The 14,594-nt window shown below is 43.1% G+C and overlaps 1 protein-coding gene across 1 annotated transcript; it reads right to left on the reverse strand.

The window, feature by feature from the left end:
• Nucleotides 1–214: 214 nt before the first annotated feature.
• Nucleotides 215–1,408, reverse strand: LOC136499222 (flavonoid O-methyltransferase-like protein Os11g0303600). The gene is made up of 2 exons (XM_066494932.1): nucleotides 617–1,408; nucleotides 215–514 (listed from the first exon to the last, which is right to left on the reverse strand). The coding sequence occupies exons 1-2, from the start codon at nucleotides 1,406–1,408 to the stop codon at nucleotides 215–217; spliced, it is 1,092 nt and encodes a 363-aa protein (XP_066351029.1).
• Between the last annotated feature and the right edge of the window lie 13,186 nt (nucleotides 1,409–14,594).

A 14,594-nucleotide genomic window follows, 5' to 3' on the forward strand; every position in this document is an offset into this window, starting at 1 on the left:
ACTTAAGAAAATAGAATAATTTCGACACCATATTTAGTTTCTCAAATCTGTGGCCATGCAACTAGGTCCTTATTATTTGGCAATAAACCACTGAGGCATACATATAACTTAATTTGTGAAACAGACTGAATAGGTGGGCATTTGCAAGCAAATGGATCACAGGGCCCTTGTTCGAGATATGTTTGTCCCTAGCTAATAACGCTTATTTTTCTTTCTACAGGCACAACTCGATGATTGACAGATATCCCAGAACTGGCCTTATCTTGTAGTCTTTGAATCCTGACTCCATGAATATCTTGTTCCACTCTTGCTTATCACGCTCCTTACCTCCAGCTATCACCATCATCAACAAATCGGACGTGACTTGTGCTTCGAACATCTCTTTCGAAGGAGATCCAACGACTGCATCTATGATTATCACTTTTCCTCGGGCTGGTTTGCGAGAACGTATAGCCTTTTTGCATTGATCTAGGATCTTGACACAGTCATCATCATTCCAGTCATGCAGCACATACTGTGGTAAGAGTAAGAATCAACCAATTAGGTACTTAGGTTAACATTAAAAAAATAGAGCCTGACCAGATTCCAATTGTGATGAGTCATTATAAATACATACCTTAAGCATAATAGCATCAATTGGTGGGATTGAGCTAAACATATAACCTGCAATATAGTCAACCATGCCATCACCCTGCTGTATGTCAGCAATAACAATTGGGAGGTCCAACACTGAGCACTTGACATGTGAGAAAGCTTTTGCTATGGTCCTTGCTGTGCTACCATCCCCTCCTCCAACATCGAGCAGTGAGGTTATGCCATCAAATACATCACCATGTTGGGCCACAACAAAGTCTAGCACAAGCTGACTATTAGATCCCAACCCAGCATTAAAGACTTTGTTGAATTGTGGGTCACGCCCCAGGGCACCCCATGGCCCTGTGCCATGAGCCATCTTGAATGGCATCTCCACAGCCATAGGCCCCACCCCGTCCTCACCCTTGAACCACTCAGACAAGTATGTGGCTGATGAGACATGGTACTTTGTGGTTTGGGAGAGCACAAATGACCCAAGGCTCCCACACCCATTGATGTGGGTGTCATCCACGAGAAGGCGTGATAATGGGGTGAGTTGATACATACCCTCACCTGAGGTGGGAGAATCAAAGGAAAGAATGCCTGATACAACAAGGAACCTCATGAGGCGTAGAAGATAGGGCCTCCTATGTTCAGGAACTGGGATGGCAGAGAGAATATTGGGTAGAGAGCTACTGCCACCAAAGTTGTGAATAACATTGGGGATGTTGAGTTGAACCGCACACTCAAGTGCCATGGACTTAAGGTAGCTAAAGGTGAGGTTCCAAAGCTCAGCATGCGCTTGTTGAAGCTCTAATCTTGAGGAGGCCTCCATGAGCACAAATTTCTTTGTCCCTCTTACCTAGTATATGGATTGTTCCCTATGAAGTTGTGGTCAAGGGTCTCATTTATAGGCTTCGAGCCTCGGATACCCTCATACCATGGTGTATTCATTCCATAGGGTAAAGGGGCCATGCTCATGCAACACACCACCTATCAGGCTCATGCATGCAATGACCTAATGCCAAGTTGTGCCTTAATGCATAACAATTGTAGTAGTTGGAGGATGAGTTGGTGAGGATATGGAATAATATTTTCACAGCTAGTGTCCGTTAGCATGGGTTGGTGAGACTAACTATACCCATTGCAACATGAGTTGGCAAGGGATTAAAGAATTTATTAACCACTGTCCATTAAAGGATGAGTTGGCAAGCCATACATGAATTCACCTACTAAGATCCACTAGAGCATGAGTTGGCAAGGCATACAAGAATCCATTCACTGGTATCCAATAAAACATGATTCTACATTGTGTGCGAGAATTTACCAACTATTGTCCATTGAAAAATGAATTGATGGAACATACAACAATTCACTAGCTAATGTCCATTAGAGTATGAGCTGGAAATGCATGCAAAATTCACCAACCAACAAAAACATGAGTTTGCAAGGCATGTAGGAATTCACCTACCAATGTTTGTTTAAAAATGAGTTGGTGAGACATGCAAGAGTTCACCAACTATTTTCCATTAGAACTCTAGTTGGCAAGGCATCCAAGAATTCACCGACTCGTATCCAATGAAGCATGACTTGGGAAGGCATCCAAGAATACATCGATTGGTACCCATTAGAGCATGACTTGGTGTTGATGGTCATTAAACCCTAATTTCGACCATCAATATCTCAGAAATATGTGAATGATATAACATGCTCATGACATTTTATATTCAAATAAAGTTCAAATTTCAATATTAGAATTTCTATCCATCATCTGAGTGATGGATTTTTCTGTTTTCATCCACCATTAGTTGGTTGTTGTTTGTGTATTGTGGGCTCAATTTCATTAGTTGTTGTGGCCCATTTGTATGTCACGTTGAGAGAAAATTCAGTCAGTTTTAGTCTGTGGCTCCCTCCACTCGAGCTCGCATGTGGCGTTAGTGCCATCCCGCGCCTCATGAAAGGCCTGATTGTCTATTTTATGTGATGGTGCAGCACATCACACCCCTGCGACATCCTATAAAGGATTGACACGTGTCTCTGTGATGCATGCAAACAAGCACTCGATGCAAGAGCCGCACGACTCCAGCTGCTATTGACGGAAGCGAACAACTAGGATTTTTGCCATGCGGACACGCGTCAATCATCCATAGCATGTTGCAGGAACAGGCCGTGTGCGGGTGCGAGGGATGCTTCTTTGAGATCTACCTGAGTTCTAGTCGCTCATATGCTCGCCTTAACCCCACTCTACAGATGACGTGCTCAATTATGATTGGCTTGAAAAGTGGATGATAACTGTATTATTTATCAACCGGGTGATGAGTAGTCACTCCCTTTCAATATTCAGAGAATTAACCTTTACAGGAGGCAATGAGCAAAATATGGGCCAAAGTAGGCCCACAAGGGGGTCATCCAAACCTCCCTAGGGTCGTCCGATCTGGGCCATGGGCCCCTAGGAGGCCTCCCAATAGGTCCACTCCAAAGAAGAACAACCCTTGATGCTATCCATTGTTGATTGAAGGTCCGTTCACAATCTATAGTCTGAATGGATGCATACAAGGATCCTTGGACCCACATCTAGAACATCGATGCTCCAACTTCGATGAAACTTCATACCGGTGACATGTACGACCTGAGGTATAGCCACACTGAAGGGGGAGGCCCACCCCTCAATGGAGGTCGGCCAAAGCCAAGGGAGTAGGTGGTCTTCACAAGGCCCTTCGACCCCATGCAAACTAACAAAATTTCCTTTAATCCTACATGTCTGTGGAATGGCGGTTTGATCTAATGGTGGGGAGGTGGTCTTCTCAAGAATTGATGGGCCTACACTCCCATTCCCCTCCACTCTATAATTAGAGCACTACTATAGAAAGGTCATCGCCGTTGGGTCAAAATCCCCATGATCGTTAGTTTTGGGCCTTGGTAGTGAAATGTCAATGGTGATGGCCATGGTCATCACCGCCGGTTCAAAACCTGTGGTGATAATACGCCATCGCCACCGGTTTGGTGTTCGATCTGGCTATTATAATGGCATGATCACTGTTAGTTCAAAGTTTTATCCGGTGTTGATAATCCTATAATCACTTTCGGTTTACAGCATGATCCGACGGTGATATGCATTTGGTCGCCGCCGACCAGAATTACACTTCGGCAGTGATGAGCATTTGGTCACCATCAATCAGTGCTGCAATCTCATGGTGATGAGGAATTCATAAGTGTCGGCTGATGCATTAACCCAATGCTGTTGACAGTAGATATGACAAATAGATAAATCCGCAAGCGCATGGATGTCAATGTAGCTTTCACCCAGGAGTATTCTAGGGTATCGAATTTTCACGAGGAACACGAAGTGAACTAGGGTAAGAACTAAGTTGTCCAAGGATAGAGCAAGGGTAAAGATAATAATGGGTAGAGAGGATATATGTGGTTCGTATGAACTAAGGCAAGACTAAAGAATACTATATCACAGTTGTTTACTACGGGGCGTACCTGCCCTAACCTCACCCAAAGGCTTGATTAGGCACAAAGCACAATGAACCCTATGTTTAAATAACTAGGCCTAACGTGTTGGAATATAGAGGATGGATAGGGCTTTCACCTCTTGCCAACTACCACAATCTATCTAGGGCCTAGCCGTAAACACAGGTAAGATATAGCCTAAGCACCACGCTTAATCTATAAACTTACTACTCTAATCTTGTACACAATGAAATGAGACTAGAGCACTCTAATCAAGTAATGAAACTAGTAAACACAATAATATAAATAGTACTTAAGTGATGCAAAAGAATAGAGTTACCATAGAAGATGTTGGACTTCACTCAACGAAGAGCTTCATCCATCGAAGCATAAGTGGAGAGGATACCGACAACCCTGGCCCTTCTCCAAGCTTCTCCTCACTCTCTCCCTATCTTCTACTTCTAAGTAGTAGAACTACAAAGCATAGCTACTACTCTCACTTGGAGTGAGATGGTGTATTTACAAATGAGGGAGAGGGGTCTTATTTATAGCTTGAGGTGGAGTAGGGGCTACTCCAGCACCACGTCAGCGATCCACATGACCATCCTTCTCCACCCATGGATGCAACCGACCTTGAACCACCACAACCAATGCGTGGATGTGCTCCAAAATATGATAGTTTGCATCTATGAAAGTTTGAGGTGGTTTGGTGCACTTGGACCGTCAGGCGATGAGGGATGGTGTCGGTCAATGTTAGATTTCACCGTTTCTTGATTGTAGGGCCTTGGTTGACTTCCCAAGGTGGTTGTAGGAGTGTCACGTGGGTTTTATTGGTCAAGAAGGTGGTAAGTAAGTCGATGGAGGCCTCCAAGTGGATGACAGTGGACCTAGGGATCCAAGGGAGCTCCACCTCCACCTTTGGATCAAACCGACTCAAACCAACGGTGGATGGGCACTCCTAGGGGTGCCACCTGGGTCTCCCATGAATCAGTGATGTGGAAGGGCTAGGTTGGCCCTTGGCTGACTCCATGTGGCATCGAGCGACGCCACTTGGTGGCCCTTGGCCCTCCTAGCCACTTGGATTGCTTCTAGAAGGCCTCCTTTTGCTTAATCTTGCCATGTTTTACCCTGCAAGCACAATTCTCCAAGTACAAGTGGAACCAAATGAAATCTAAACATAAAATGTTGCTTTTTGATTGATTTTATGTATTTACATCAGCAATTTAGGCATAGTTGATGGCCTAAAATGGGGTGTTAGTGACCATCAACAAGCTCCCCCACACTGAACCTTTGCTCGTCTCGAGTAAAGGATTCGAACAAGAAAGAGTACTAAGCAAAGATTCAGGTGGATTTGATACACAACTTTCTTAAGGTATGATGCAAGCATAAAAGATATTCCAAGTCACATACTCATACTTGTGGGTTTTGAAGTGGCTAGAACATCACCTTGGGCAGTTGAGAAATGGAATAGTTCTAACTTGAAGACATAGATCCTTTCTCCTTCTCAAGTAAGATTAGAGTTTTTGAAAGTATTTTTCAAAACAAATCATAGTTCATGTTACTCCTCATATGGTTCTCTCAAATCCCTCAATGATATTTGTGTATGCATCCTCACCAAGATCTTTTGCTATTGCCTTAAGGCCCTACAACTATGGCTTATGTGGAGTTTTGGGTAGGAGAACTTGAAAGGCAAACTTAGAATGTTTATATTGTAAAATCAAAGCATGGATCCATGAAGGAAAACAACATACAAACATGATCAAGAGTGTAAGTGTGTGGATATGAGTGGAAGTTTGACTCCTTAAAGATTCTCTCTCCAAATCTAGATGATTGAGATCATGGGCTATCTTTGAGGCTCATCCTCTTTTTTTTTGCTCGACACTTTTTTCATCATCTCTTTTTTTATCATCTTTTCTAACTCTCTTTTTTAACTCTCTCTTTCTTCATAACATATAGCCCATGTCCCTTTTCAGACTTGTATGGAAAATGGAGAGAGATCTTGGATACATGGAGTCTTTATTTTGTGGAGAGGTGTAAAAGCATGTTTGTGGCGAGGTAAAAAACCATATCTATGCTAGCTCTCAGTGTAAGAGCATAGCTAAGTGTGGAAATCATGTTTTTGCTTACTCTCAGTGTAAGAGTAAAGCATATATGGTGCAATGTACGTGATCTTGATCATGTAAGCATGGTGCATCACTCACTAGGGTCACACAATTTGATAAAACTCAAAACAAAATCTAAGCAGCAAGAATCTATGGGTTGTAAAGATATTGGATATGGATCTAGTAGGATAGTTATACCATAGAGGAGTTATGAAGCCATGGTTTTAGATTTTGTTCAAAACAAAAGTCTCTAAAACACTTGATTAGAAAGAGGGACTAGTCTTCTCATCACTATATCACACTTCACAACAACTTAGGTAAAGTTATCCTAAATGAGTAAGGTTCCCACAAGCATTAAGTGAAAGACAAGGAATAAAGATTATGCAAACCAATTTCACAAGATAAGTCATGATCAAATCTTGGGGTCATGTTTTAGAGTTGATCAAGTTTTAATAACATGAAAAAATTGGCCTTTTTAAGCATTCATTTTAAGGGAGATAAATGTAGGAGAGGGGTATCGAGATTCAAACCAGCATCTTATATTGAGATGAAGTCTAGTGAGTTGATGTTGATGCGTGTAGTGCTTCTGTGTGTAGGCTCGCTATTTTTTTTCATTGGAGGAGAAGTTGCTTAAGTTGGGGTTGGATTGCCCAACCCCCACACCTGTTCCTTCGGCATTTGTGCTTATTCAAAGACACAAAGTGTGAAAGCAATAGGGTTCTACTAGTACAAATGTACTAGTGAACCAAAAACTTCACTCCTCTTATTGAAAAGCAATAGAGGCGCATAGCATGATTAGAAATGAAAGAAGAGCGCCTAAACATTTGTCATGCCAAAGGGGAAATCAAGTTGAAGTAGAAACATACCTATGCCATGTATATTGTTATGTTAAACAAATGGTCCTAGTGAAAGTTGTGACACTTCTCAAGCTAATCATTGGAAGAAATGATATATGATGGAAAAGGAGTAAATAAACTCACATTGAATAGTATGTGATATGTGCAATTCATCATACCAAAGCAATGTGGTGAGTGGATCTCCTTATGATTGACCCCCACAAGATAACATTTGAGATCATGGAGTTATTATTATTTTTTATACAAATATTTATTATAATATACTTGGACCTTCATGTGCCCATTTTTTTTTGTTTTTTACTTGGACCTTCATGTGTCCAACTTTTTTTAGTTCCATGTTTCTGTCGATGAAATATGGTCGGCAATCTACCAAGGGGTATGCCCACGGTAGTAGATGAATTGGTAGAGGTGCGCGTAATAGGAACCGGATGGTGACACAGGTGCAGAGACATCGATTTAGATAGGTTTGTGCCGTCTGATCGATGTAATACCCTACGTTCTTTGTCTTTGGTGTATTGTATTATATATGAGATAAATTCGAGGGGGTCCCTGCTCGCCTCATATAGTCTGGGGGTAGGGTTACAAGTCGGTTAGATCTAGATCTATTTGGGTATATGGTAAGTATTTACAAGGAATACGATATCTATCATATCTGAACATATCCTTCTATATCTTCAAGATTCCTTCCTAAAACTGTGTGATGCATGCCGATTAGTGTCTTGCATCACACGCCTTCTTCTTATGGGCTGGACCACCCCTGGTGCTATGGCCCATGTACATTGTTGTGGGTATCTGGGGTTATACCCACACCTAGTCCTCGAGCGCCTTGTATCCGCTGAGCAACATCGTCTTGAGCAACTCCGAGCAGTTTGACATGAAGCTGATCAATTTAACCGGTGATCCGAGCGGTGAAAGTTGAAGCCGACCAGTTTAACTGGTGAACTGAGTGGTGAAAATCGAAGCCGGCCTATTTAACTGGTAGGCAGATCTCGGACTTAGCCAGGTAAGGCTTGCCAGAAGGATGTAAGGGGCTCAAGATAAAAATTTGAAAATTCTCCACCTTAGGCAAAGTGTAGCCACTTAGACTCTGTTTGCGAGGAATCATCTATGACTTAGTCAAATAGGAGGGTAAATCAAGAAAAGTGTACTACATTCATCACTAGGTGAAGTGTAGCCACTTAGTCCCCGAGCATGCTAGAAGATGAAGAATGAATCTTGTAGCAGGGTCAAAGAAAATAAATCTAAAAGCTTGCTACATCATTTGATATGTGCGTATCAAGACCTAGATATGCTGCCCAAGATCAGCAGCCTGATCCAAATAGCATGGTGCGAGCTGATGGCACACCGATGGGACGTAGTAAGATCTGGCCACCAAGGGAATCCTCGGCTTAGCTAGCGATGAAGCGACAAACAAACCAAATGCCAAGGAATCCCCTGCTTAGCTGGCGAGCCCCCAGCATAACTGACGATGAAGCGACCAACAATCCAACTAGTTGGTTGGCAAAGAAACGAAAACCGATCAACCCAACCAACTGGTCGGCGATGAAGTGAGTGCCAAGTAGAAGTGAGTGCCAAACAGTCCAACCAGCTGGTTGGCGATGAAGGTCATGAACCTAGCGGTCCAACTAGTTGATTGGTGGAGAAAGCAGCGGCGGAGCTTGCCAGAGACATCGACCTTAGGTGAAGTGTACACACTTATGCTTCATTGGCGAAGTCAGATGATCATCATCTGGTGTTAGGATCAAACAATTACAACAATCACTAAATCAGGATAATCAACTCCCAGTGTAGCCGAGCACATAGCTAGCCCCCAGCTTAGCTGAAAATTAGTAAGAAGGAATAATAGTACAGTCACCACAAGGTGAAGTGTACACACTTAGTCCTTGAGCCTGCTGTAAGAGAGAGAAACATCTTGTAGCAGGATCGAAGAATTTAGTGTGAAGGACGAAGTCCCCATGCTTAGCATTGGGTAGTAAAATTCGATAACACCAAGAAGTAAAACATGGAGAAAACAGAAAGTACTTAGCACTAGGTTGCTATGATAGATGTACTTATCAAGGCTCCTGAAGTGCCACCTAGGATTAGCACCCTGATCTGGATAGCATGGAGCACCTTGATAGCACATATGACATGCAACCTTTGCAAAATGTAGCGAGCCAAAAGGCGAATCGACAGTCGAGACATAGCAAAATCCAATCGCTCGGGGAGTCTCTAGCTTAGCTGGCGACGCTTGCATGAAGAATCCTAACACCAAAGAGTCCCTAGCCTAGCAGGCAGCCCCCTAGCATCACTAATGATGAAGGGATGGACAATCCGACTAGTTGGTTGGAGAAGAATCCAGTACCGAGCAGCCCAAACAATTGGTCGAAGGCAAAGTGATGTCGAGTAGATTTGAATGCCAAACAGTCCAACCAACTAGTTGGCGACGAAGGTCATGAACCTAGCGGTCTGACCAGTTGATCGGTGGATAAATCCGAAGGCTAGGTGGTGCGACCATCTACTCGATAATCCTGCAATACAAATATGTTGGATGATAACAGAATATATGAACATAGTGATGAAGAAAGCAGAGCGGAGTTTATCAGGAGCGATATATCAGTGAATTTTATATCCTACAGAGTAGTTTATGTTTATTTGGAGTTTGTTCATTTTTGTAAAATGAATGAAATCCCCATGCTTAGCACTAGACTTTGGAGTAAAATGTGGAGAGTGCTTAGCACTATACGGTGGCGAACATTGGAGAACATGAAGAACAATGGCGAAATATGGAGACCATGGCAAAATTTGGAGACCGTGGCAAAATTTTGAGAGCGTGGAAAAATATGGAGACCGTGGTGAAATTTGGAGACCGTGGCAAAATATGAAGACCGTGGTGAAATATGGAGACCGTGGCGAAATATGGAGACCGTGGCAAAATTTGGAGACCATGGCGAAATATGGAGACCATGGCGAAATTTGGAGACCATGGCAAAATATGGAGACCGTGGCAAAATATGGAGACCGTGGCAAAATATGGAGACCGTGGCGAAATATGGAGACTGTGACAAAATTTGGAGACCAACGTGGCTTGATTATGACTCAGGCTGCTCGCTTAGCAGCTCGGTTGGTGGCTCGGCTGCTCGAGTAGCTCGGTGGCCCAGTGGCTCGAGCAGCACGGTGGCACGACAACATGGTGTCTTGGCGGCACAGTGGCATGGTGGCTCAAGTGGCTCGACAGCTTGGTGGCGCGGTGGCTCGGTGGCTCGGTGGCATGGCGGTATGGCAGCAAGGCGGCTTGGGTGGCTCATAGAGTCGTAGGCAAACGGGCGTAATCAGAGCCTGATAGAGTCAATTTGCGTAGGGAGGTGAAACCCTTGAGCGTGTCCGACTGAGGCAAGGCCATAGTCCAATTTGAATGGTGATAGTTTGCATCATCTTAATGATGTTTATCATGGAGAAAAACAAAAGATAATTGGAGGAAAATTGTGGAGAAAACAACAAATAGAGAAAACATCATGGAGAAAATCATTATTGAAATGCATAAATACATAAGGGGTACATATCTTAGTAGGACGTCTCAAGGATAGAAACGCTTGAGGTGTTTGATATGCCAGGAGTTAGGGATGTCTATGCCATCTTGATCAGAAAACCTATGTGACCCTGGTTGGGTCACAACCTTGATGATGTATGGACCTTCTTAGAGTCAGCGATGCAAGTCACCATTTTGGCTCAGATGTCCATTATTTCGATGGTGGCGAGTCCTTCTCTTTCGCAATCATAGTTGGTGGAGACATTGGCAGGCAGGGTGAGAACACCCTATTCCATCAGGATCTTCAACACCAGGTAGACATAATGGGGTACGACCATGAACTTAGCGAGAGCTGGTTGGCCAAGGATAGCGTGGTAGGCAGTGTCGAAGTCTGCCACGAAGAAGTTCACGTACTTAGTACGAAAGTGGTCGACGGTGCCAAACTAGACTGGCAAGGTGATCTGCCCCAAAGGTTAGGACGCTCTGCCAGGTACAATCCCCCAGAATGGAGAGTCAATAGGGACAAGATCGTCCTTTGTGAGGCCCAACTCAGTTAGGGCTTCGGCGAAAAGGAGATTGAGGACACTCCTGCCATCAATGAGGACCTTCTTTAACTACATGTTGCTGATGATTGGATCCAGCACAAGTGGGAAATGCCCTAGGTATGGGATATCCACCCGCTGGTCGACCCTACTGAATGTGATAGGATGTTTCGACTAGTCCAGATATTTGGGATCGGCGACCGTGTCATACTTGGTGATCGACATGACCTGCCTAGCAGCGAGCTTCTGCTAGCGTTTGCTCTTGGAGGCGGCGTACCCTCCAAAGATTGTGGCGATAGTCTTGTTGGCATCTTGGAAAGCAGGTCATGTATCCTTAGGATGCTCCTCCCCTTACCGTCATTTGACTCATCGTCCTTACGCATCTGCCATTTCTGTTCCTCATCGCGGAAAGCTTTGGCCATGCCATAGCATTACCGCATGGTGTGCTTGCTATTCTTGTGAATTGGGCACGAACTGTCGAGGAGCTTTTCATAGGCAACATTGAAATTACGCTTTGCATGTGGCTGCTCTACATTATTGATGAAATTTTGTGGTCAGCGACGACGTGGTTGTGTAGCCCTCGATCCCTCTATCCAATCATTATGACAGCATTCGCAATCGTCATAGCGCCTGCCACAATCTTCATCATGCCATTCTTCACGGCAATCATCATCACAACATGGGTGGTGATTTGAGGGGGAAGCATGAGCAACATCATCCTTGAGGTGCTGATCAACTTATTTGGAGTCTACGTACGAGTTTGCCACCTTGAGGAGTTCACCGATGGTCTGGGGTCTCTTACGGCAAAGTTTGGAGCGCAGCTCCTGATGGTGATGGAGTCCTCTTGTGAAAGCAAAGATGGCCTCACTATCCCCAATGTTGGGGATGGTGTTCCTTGTTTCCGAGAAATGCCTGATGTAGCTTCATAGAGGTTCCCTAGTTGGTGTATTGTTCGAATATGGCTATGTATGTATGTTTGGATGCTTGTGTGGTGTTCTATGATCAAGTCCAGTCGGTGAGCTATACGTGGTGAGTCCAGAAGTAGTTCTTGGAAGATTTGGACCAGAAGAAGATCTAATCTGAGTTTAAGGCAAGTATAGCATAGTACCATCCTTGATACCTTGTCACCTTTAATCATTTAATTCAGGTTGTATGTGTCTACCTTGGCAACTATAGTAATTTCCCTAGCTAATTGATATCCTAGATTCCTTGATACCTTTGGGTTATTGCATTGGGTAGTTTTTGCTAGTGCTCAACCAAAACCATGATCTTGTAACTTGACTAATGGTATATGCAATAAACATTAAAACATGACTTTTTAGCAACATGGAAATAGGGGGCTAGAGTGTTTAGCTACTTTCTAAATGCTATAGATTCCTCTCCCTAAGGACTTATCTGTAAGTGATCATCCAGGACTTATAGTACAGCTATGAGGGCTATATGGCTCTAGCTTTAGCTCAGTATGAGGACCTTTTCTAGCTTGTTAGTGGTTACCTTTATGGCAGAAGAGGGGCTCCGACAGGTATGATCTTGGCCTGCCAAGAGGGTGCACTTTTGTTACTCACTCCTTGGATGGGGGGTTCATGCTTATTGATGGGGAAACCTTAGCGGCCCTAACTTGTTAGAGGAACCTTTGAAAGGCTTCATAGTAAACCCTGTTGACCTTTCTTGGTAGTGGGTCAAGAGGCTGATCACCTTGGGCGAAAGGGTAAATCATGACTCATAGTAAAACTATACAACCTCTGTAGAGTGTAAAACTGATATATTAGCCGTGCTCACGGACACGAGTGGCCTTGGAACCCTTATGGAATAGAGATGATCACTAATGGTTAATTGTTTATGCTATTCATTATTCATATTTACCTGATCATGTATTTATGGGCTTATGATAAATTCGTTGCTACTCAATTTCTTAAAACGATGACCTATTAAAAGCTAATCGCAGTAAATCAGTGTTAACCTTTTGAGCCTCATGAACCCCATATTATATTACTGAGTATGATATGTACTTACGCTTGCTTTACTTTTCTATACTTAGGATAAAAGTCCTAGATGGGTACCAGATTGCTAGTCTGGAGGAGTTAGACTTGTGGTCAACTAGTCAGTTGTCCCTGTAGATTTGGAGTCTTTGCCTGAAGATCAGATTTGTGTTTCCGCTATCTATACTTTCAGGTTATATTTCTTATACTAATACATTATGTAATAAGTATTGTATTTTGATATTACCCTTATTTGTGGCTATATGTGAGATTTGACTTCCTAGGCTCACATATAGTGTGTATCTAGTTTTATCTTTAAAACCGGGTGCTACAAAGTGGTATCAGAGCAATGCTAACTGTAAGACGCAAGCCTAGATATAACTAGACATTTTAGCATGCTTTCATCTTTGCTTAGTTCTTGCTTTCTCTCTAACCTTGTTATTTGTGAAAAGTTATGCTCACTTCAGCCTCTGTTCTGTTATGAAAACCTTGTCTCTATTCTGAATCTTCTCTCTTCATCTAAATAGATGGGTCATAATGAGGAGACCACTAGCATCAGAGGTCAGGAGGACCAAGCTATGTTGTCTTTGATTGCATTTGACAAGGAGAAGCTTGTAGCTATGCAACAAGTACTTGAAGGAATGACTCAATGTGGGAGTTCTCAACAGTGCTTGCCACAAGGTCAAACCAACATACCAAAAGGACCAGTGAAGAGACAAGTGGCAGAAGCTTGGAAGAAAATGAAGTCCAATGAAGGTGCTGGTAGTGAGACTCTTGGAAGTCAGTATCAATGTCAATGTTGCATGCACTATGGTTTTCCCTATCTTCAAAACAAGCCAAATCAAGGAAAAGTTGAGGTGAACCCAAGCTGTGAGACCAATGTGGATAAAAAGAGGAAGGCAAATTCACTAGAGCAAATATTGGGAAGCAATCAACATTTGGATTCATCACATCTAGCTCTGATCCCTAGTCAGACGAATCTAAACTATAAAGAGTTAGAAGCTTCTCAAGCTAAAACTACTTCACATGAGGTATGCATAGATGGGTGAACTATCACCTATAAGGAGTTTCAACCTCGAAAGAGCAAGCAAGCTAGAAAACAAATCAGTCAAACCAAGATGAATCTTCAAGTCAGAAAGCTAACACAACACCAAGCAACAATTCCGTCGAGTATGACATCACAAAAGATCCAGCTAAGAGAAGGTGTCATCATTGCCCATAGGAAGGACATTATGTTAAATCTTGTCCATGGAAGAATCAACCATTATACCATGGAGGTAGCCAGAGTCAGGTCAATACAGGACTACCACTAGCAAGTGATAGTGACACACAATACAAAGGAAGCCCATGATGAAATTGATGTAGTGGATGATGTGTCACTCCATTGCAAGATATGTTACCCAGATGTCCCTATAATCATGCCATTCTTAAGAATTGGGAGTTTGTGTCCCTATGGAATAAAAGTGCTAGTGTCAAAGTTGAGTCAAGTCAATAGTCCTTATGTGTGGCTTGTGAACCTTTAGTGCTAGATTGAATTGTCTTTATGATAATGCTTGAGTTGAATCTTTGTAATGAGT

Source organism: Miscanthus floridulus, chromosome 13 (genome assembly GCF_019320115.1).
Source record: "Miscanthus floridulus cultivar M001 chromosome 13, ASM1932011v1, whole genome shotgun sequence".
NCBI classification, from domain to species: Eukaryota; Viridiplantae; Streptophyta; class Magnoliopsida; order Poales; family Poaceae; genus Miscanthus; species Miscanthus floridulus.

Coding starts and splice junctions, on each gene's coding strand:
- LOC136499222 (XM_066494932.1), bottom strand. CDS start 1,408: ATGGAGGCCTCCTCAAGATTAGAGCTTCAACAAGCGCATGCTGAGCTT. Junction 515..616: donor TTGATGCTATTATGCTTAAG/GTATGTATTTAT, acceptor CTCTTACCACAG/TATGTGCTGCATGACTGGAA.